The sequence below is a fragment of the Amyelois transitella genome, chromosome 18 (assembly GCF_032362555.1).
Source record: "Amyelois transitella isolate CPQ chromosome 18, ilAmyTran1.1, whole genome shotgun sequence".
NCBI lineage: Eukaryota > Metazoa > Arthropoda > Insecta > Lepidoptera > Pyralidae > Amyelois > Amyelois transitella.
The window spans coordinates 10,209,255-10,216,928 of record NC_083521.1 but is presented as its reverse complement, the minus strand read 5'-3'; the positions used below and the strand labels follow the sequence as shown (position 1 = coordinate 10,216,928).

General features: G+C 37.0%; 1 protein-coding gene across 1 annotated transcript; it reads right to left on the bottom strand.

The window, feature by feature from the left end:
- Positions 1-4,296: 4,296 nt before the first annotated feature.
- Positions 4,297-6,454, bottom strand: LOC132902836 (uncharacterized). Its single transcript, XM_060949357.1, has 3 exons — positions 6,321-6,454; positions 5,914-6,087; positions 4,297-4,777 (listed from the first exon to the last, which is right to left on the bottom strand). The coding sequence occupies exons 1-3, from the start codon at positions 6,402-6,404 to the stop codon at positions 4,691-4,693; spliced, it is 345 nt and encodes a 114-aa protein (XP_060805340.1). The 5' UTR covers positions 6,405-6,454; the 3' UTR covers positions 4,297-4,690.
- Positions 6,455-7,674: the final 1,220 nt, after the last annotated feature.

Below are 7,674 nucleotides of genomic sequence, written 5' to 3'. Positions count from 1 at the left end.
CTAATTCTAAGGTGTTCATAAAGTAAGTAATAATATATCATATTCAAAAATAAAACAAATATAAAGAAATTTCATGAAAATATGAATATCGGGAATTTTAACATAAAAATATTGTAAAAACGAAAAAAAAAAACACGTCTAATAAAAATAATAAATATTTGTGTTTATTTTGTTGACGCTACTACATACTATAGCCACACTACGTATTGCTACGGACCGTTACACGTGCTACGAACGTTGCTACGAACGTTTTGTTTTACTTTTGGTGATCCATAGTCAAAAATTTTAAAGATACGCGTTTTATTAAAGCATACAATGTTGTATTTCAATGTTAATTTTGTTGACGCTACCACATACTATAGCCACACTACGTATTGCTACGAGACCGTTACACGTGCTACGAACGTTTTGTTTTACTCTTGGTGGTCCATAGTCAAAAAATTTAAAGATACGCCTTTTTGTTAAAAGATACAATGTTGTATTTAAATGTTAATTTTGTTGACGCTACGACTGCTACAATATACTAATTACCCTTGCCCCAATTTTGTATGTGATCCTCTTATTGTCAGGTTGGCTGGAAGAGATCCCACTTAGGGACAAGCCCTGTACTGTACTACTGTTTTATATTTGCAATCCTTTAGTGAACAATAAAGCATTTACTTACTTACTAATACGTATCGCTACGAGACCGCTACGCGTGCTACGGTGCTACGAGTAGCAGCTATTTTTTTACTTTTGATGAATCAAAATTCTTCAAGTCTGTCTTGATACAAATTGCTTGGAAAATAATTTATACAACTAAGGTTTCTATATTCAAAATGTATATTGGATTTGGGAGAAATTTAATTACGCGAAATTATACTTTGACAAATTTTATTTACGTAAATTTTTATATTTGACATATCGTCTTATTTTTATTCTCTTATTAAATTAAAGTTTACTTAAATTTTAAAAGAAGCAGAATAAAGACACGCGTTGTGGAGTTTTGGAAAAAGCCTTCAGATCCGTAAGATGTAAGATCATAATTACTACCGCCAACTAGTGGAACATGGTTGAACGAAATCGCGTGACGTGACTGTAGTACAGTACCGATCCGCGTTTAGGTTCAACTTTCATTCGTTTATCCACAGATGGCGCTCAATAAAATATTGATAACTTTGTAGTCTTATATATATTAAATTTAAATAAATAGCTGCAATTATGATAAAGTGATTTACGCATCTGGTGTGTATTGAGGCTTGTGTCATACGTTTGATAGCGTCTATGTGCCTGCCAAATAGACAAATCCGACAGTCTTGAAAATACTGATATGTTCAACAGTTTACAAACCTATCCATTACTTGTCTTTTACGACATCCATGGGAAAGAGATGGAATGGTCGTATTCTTTTTCTATCGGTGCCGACAATCAGACGGCGGTCTTTGAGGAGGCAAAAGTCTCACTATAGTACAGGGGGCTCTAAACCCTCTAATTACGTCCCAGTGGAGCCCGGGGTGCGCCTTTGACCACCAGAGCACTACTATACGATACCATATTTAATAATAAATACGTATAATCACGTATATATCCATTGGGTAGGGGTAGAAAGAGCCAACAGTCTTGAAAAGAGTGATATGCCACTTTGAGCTGTCTGGCTTAATGATAGAATCGAGATTCAAATTGAGACAGGTTGCTAGCCCATCGCCTTAAGGAAGAAAAACAAGTAGCGTAGTAGTATAAGCCTTTTAGTCGCCTTTAGTAAATCCATGGGAAAAGATGAAGTGGCCTTATTCTTTATTATATTGGTGCCTGTTCCCAGCATAATAAAATATTATAGATTAACATCAAGGACCCATTCCACCAGAAAAGTTAATTATATATCATCATGCCCCAGCCGGGATTCGAACCCTGTATCACAGACAAGCGCCCTACCGCTGCGCCACAGAGGCCGGATATTGGATCATTACCAAAAGTGCAGTGCAGCTATCTCACATTTTCTTAACAAACACACCCATCCGTTACCCCGGATATCCCACGCTGCGCAGCTGAGCAGTGCAATTGTGCCCTTGCATTTTCAGGTGTATTTTGTTAATAAAATTGTTTATAAGTAGGTGTACAAAAACCACGCATTTCGCCGGCAGGTGTCTTATGTTTGTTCTCCCCAAAAACCGAACAAGGATCAAGACCCACGTGGAAATACTATACGCCTATGTAAGTATATTCGAATCCCGGTCATGATGAGAAACGAACTTTCTCTGATTGGCCTGGGTCTTGGATGTTTATCTATCTATGTAATTAGTAGTATTTATTAAAAATATAGTATCGTTGAGTTAGTATCTCGTAACACAAGTCTCGAACTTATTTCGAGGCTAACTCAATTTGTGTAATTTGTCCCGTATATATTTATTATATTTATGTGCATGCTAATAAAATTCTTTAATAACCCAACCACGAAATATCTGAGTATTACTTTTAAAGCATAATGTTTGTTCATCGAATGTGACACTTGGTAATGCAACAAAAAAAAATCTAGATGGTGTAATTTTGACGTCGTATATTGAACAAGATGAAATTAGTATAGGCGACATTATAAACAATCGTATTAATCATAAAAATTATTATTCATTAGAAAAAAATTACGACAAATTTAACACTTCTATGGTTATTAAGGATATAATTATGAAAATGTTTCAAAATATGAATGACGCCGCGATATAAGATGAATTTAATGATAGAACGTATAAGAACTTAGAACCTCAAGCCCTCGCGCCGGACCTTGGGCGCGGGTACTTGACACGATATAAATAAATATCTCAGAAACACATACATACATTACGAAACGTTTTCATCAGTACTAAGCCTGCGCCTTGGCATTTGAGGGCTACTCGTAAAATTTGTCAATACAAAAACATGCACCTTTAATATTATAACTATCTTATAAAATTAACAAGTTTTATGATTAATCGTTAATTAGTTTCAAGTTTACGATTATGATTTTAATTTATCCTGCTATGAAACATATAACGTCTTTATTCCTTAAGGCGTAAACAGAGCCAAAAGCCAATGTCAGAAATTGAAATTCTGAAATGGTATTTATAAATAATACAGTTATTAAACGCGCACATAACGTACATTTATTTTATCTCGGATGTCGCTCGGTGACTACGGATTATTGTAAAATCAAAACGTCCGAATAAAATGCAACTCGGAAGTTTAAAATCTGTTTCAGAAATGGTGACAGATTGCTGGCTAGGGGTCTCAAAGGCGAATCTCCAATTTCTATTGCGAGGCATGATGAGAAGCGAACTTTTTCTGATATGCCTGGGTCTTAGACAATAAGCACGGGAGAAAAAGCAATTAGCGAAAAAGACATATGTATATGATGACTTTTCTTCGCTGCCATATTAATATGAAAGCAGTAACAGCAAACATACAAAAAAACACGGTTGAATTAAGAACCTCCTCCATGTTTGAAGTCGGTTAATATCAATTCCTCGTCAGCCTCATACGTGTGGAATTAGTCCTGGTTGCGTCCTATTTAGGCCTGAGGTCCGCTCTCAACGATTGTTGTCAAACAATTGTTCATCACTTATTTGATCACATATAGGTATAATGACACCCAGGTTGGCCTTTCAATACTAACATGTAGTACAAAAATAAATAAACGAAATATCTATGCGAGTAAGTATATAAATGAATAAACATTCGAGTCATTTTGAAATACTTTATTTAACATGCAAATATTTACACAACGGAAGTCGCTGGCATTCAAACAAAACCCACCATTACTACTAATAATAACAATTCATTATTATTTGATATGTTCCAATAAATAAACAGACACATTTTCAATGAATGAAACAGCTTGAAAACAAAATTCAACTACCAAATCAGACGAAGAGAAATTAATAGTTTTACATACATATAATCACGTCTATATCCCTTGCGGGTTAGGCAGAGCCAATGGTCTTGTAAAGGCTGATAGTTTGGCATAATGATAAAATTTAAATTCTGTTTGTAATTTGTAACAAATAAACTCGAAAACTACAAGACTGATTTTCACGAAATTTGGCACAGATGTAGAAAAGGCCTTCGGAAGTAACACAGGCTACTCTTTACTGGAATTTCTCACGGGAGCGAAGCCCCTTGCAAAAGCTGCTTGTTCATAAATTGGAAACCCTGATCTACATTCACTGAAAATATGAAACTCCTTAGGGTTAGTTCACACCGGAGTCGAGACGCAGCGGATATGTAAGTAAACACTATCTACTTGATGCGTGGACGTTTACCAGCAATAGAGATCCTCATTTAAAAAAAAACTATTATTTTTTTGTGTTGATTTTATTAGTGCCGTGTGGTTCCCGGCACCAATACAAAAAAAAGAATAGGACCACTCCATCTCTTTCCCATGGAGGTCGTAAGAGGCGACTAAGGGATAGGCTTAAAAAATGGCGATCCTTTACTTAGGCGATGGGCTAGCAACCTGTCACTAATTGGATCTCAATTCCATCATTAAGCCGAGCAGCTGAACGTGGCCATTCAGTCTTTTCGTGACTATTTTCTCTGTCTACCCCGTAAGGGATATAGACGTGACTATATGTATGTATGTAGATTTTATACACAACTATAACATTACAAGTTCTCGCAACGTCTCATCTCGCTGTGAACTAACCCTTAGTGTCCGTCCAGTCTCCAGCAGTGTAGCCGTCAGCTATGGGCTGTCATCCACGGCATCCTCCGGGGGATCGCAGTTCATCGGCGATGGAGCTGTGGGTTCACCTACGATGGCCGGGATGACCTGATGACACAACATTTGTTCTATCAGTTACTTTCTTTCTGTGCCGTTACCTTTTCCCATTTTTTCCGGGGGATCGTTATTTCAGTTTTTTTCTAATTGCATCAGTCACGTGATCTCACAGTAAAATTTTATTTAGATTATCAACATCTATTTCGTAAAGTTAAGACGAACAGAGTTTTTCATCCATACTATTTAATATAAAAGCAAGTCTATCTGCTGTTACGCTTTCACGGCTAAATCCTTAAACCGATTTTGATAAAATTTTGTCGGAATAAAATTTTAGTTTATTATTTTTTTCCTAATAAACTTAATCGTTCTTTTATACTCAGCTAATTTACTGCCCCATAAGAAACATACCGTACAACCCGAGTTTTCCATCAATTCCATGCTGACATGTCCTTCCTATGTTTACACGGCACGGGGCAACAAACCAAGTTACATTCGTGACTCACGATATGACGACACATGCAAACACACGATATCGCTTCGTCAGGAAACTACTATATTTCAACTATATGTTAATTAATTAGCATATACCTGATTTATGAATTGTTGTTTGCTTTTGTATATTAACGTTTCTACTCTGTCATCAAAACGTAAAGCAAATCAGCTGATGCCCAAGGTTTCCCGAGTATTATTGGACAGACAGACAGCTAGCCTACAGCTATAACCAATTGGAGTGGCTAATAAAGACAGTCTGGTCTGGATAAATTACGTTATTATTTCTATAATGTTGCCTGTTGACTAAGACTGTTGAGAATTTTAGCTACATTCTTGATAGCTTCTTTATCCAGAGGAGTTGGTACCATCAGCGTATGTTCTGATAGGCTCTGGTCCTATTGGGTGTGGGCAGTGAGACGGGAAACGAGGTTTGCAGTAGCTTCTAGAACTGGACTAAGAATCTGTACTCCAAAATTCACTTATTCTATCATCTAACCTGTTGACCAAGAGTGATGAGAGCTTGAATTTGATGGCTTCTATATCTTGTGGTGTTGACACCGGCTGTCTGAGATCTAGGATGCTCTGGACATGTGTGTAGGCTACCAGACGGGAACCCAGGTCAGCAGTGGCTAATAGAGACAATCAGTTTCGGAGTAATGAATCTGTTATCTAAAGTTGCTTATTCCACCAATTACCTGTTGACCGAGGGTGATAAGAATCTGAGCCACTTTCTTTATAGCCTCTATGTCCTGCGGAGTTGGTACCGGTAGCCTTGGGTCCGGTATGTTCTGGACATGCTGGGTGTGGGCTGCCAGACGGGAACTCAGGTCAGCAGCGGCTGCGAGGGGTAGTCTGGTTTCTGGCCGCGGCTGGACAAAGGGAGACCAGTCAGTCATTTGATGTAAGACTCGCATGGCCACGGCGGTGGTCTTTGAAAGAGAAATGGGTCAAAGCTTTGAAGTGGTAATGACATCGTAAGAAATAAATCCTGTTATTTTTTTACTGGCTTATATTTAAGGTTGATTCAAACTTAACTCAAACTTGTGGTAGCTGAACTAAAAGAATAGTGGAGTTATCCATTTAAAGAAGATTCGAGACTCACGATAGGATCCGCCGCGGCCCACAACACCCCACACACCAGCACACAAGCTGTCACCCACATCCTGAATGAAGCAGCCCATCTCATCACAGCTCATATAGCCTGCTGGTAATAGATCAATTTCTCCATAATTCGCTCGTCAAGGCAGCATCGGTCTCGCAAATTTGTCGGTATTTTCCACATTATTTTATTTACTTCAACGAGGATTTTCTTATGTAATATTTTATGGTTTTGATGGCAGTTGATTTTAATGGTCACACCACGTCTAGATTTCTGCTTTTTTCATCGAAAGCTGTTTAATCATTTGGAAAAAAAATCAGATTAGGCAGTCTTAAATGTTTACTTGTATTTTGTATATAAATTTATAAAGTTGATATCATCGATGCTCTAACTGTAAAGAAAACATCTTGAAGAAACCTGTCCGTCAGGCAACTAAAATGGGTCTGGTTTCCCGGCAGTTTGTGGAAGTTAGAGGGTTGTGGCTTCACAGTTGTAATTAATATTAATAGGTAGTCGAAGCTTGAATTTACAAACTTGACTTGCAGGGCTCCCAGGACCTGAGCCAGGATAATAATCATAGTGAATTTCATGAGGAAAATATTAACGAGAAATTTCTACACGTGGTCACGCCAATATCCCTTGCAGGGTAGACAGGAACCAACAGTCTTGAAAAGACTGATCGGCCATGTTCAGCTATTTGGCTTAATGATAGAATTGAGATTAAAATAAGGACAGGTTGCTAGCCCATCGCCTAAAAAAAATCACAAGTTTGTAAGCATATCCCTTAGTCGCCTTTTACGACATCCATGGGAAAGAGAGTGGTCCTATTCTTTTTTGTATTGGTGCCGGGAACCACACGGCATTTTCTTTCTTCTCCCAAAAAAAATATTTCGTTTGATAAAAAAAATCTTACTGGCATATTAAAATGATAAAAGCGTGGGCTCATGCGGTAGTTTAATGATTTAAATATACATAGATATGATAATCTGGTAAAAAATGTCATCATAACTTATAAACTTCATGATGTAATAATCTGAAAATGGAATTTCCTGCATTTAACGATCCTTAAAGATATGCCAATTCTGACCAAACTCGTTTAACAAGTCGCCTTTAGAATTTAGACAAAAGCTTAAAATGTTATTTCTAAAACCAGTATTATTAGGTATATTTTATAAAACGTAAAATCCACTAGGAAGTGTTATGCTAAATTAATATCACTTCCTCAGAATTGTTTATTTATAATGAGAACGAATTGAAAATACACGATAGACTGATGAATATACAAGAGAAATTCAGATTTAACTAAGTATCTTAAATAATGCCAACATTTGTACCTCATGAGTGAATAGAACCACAG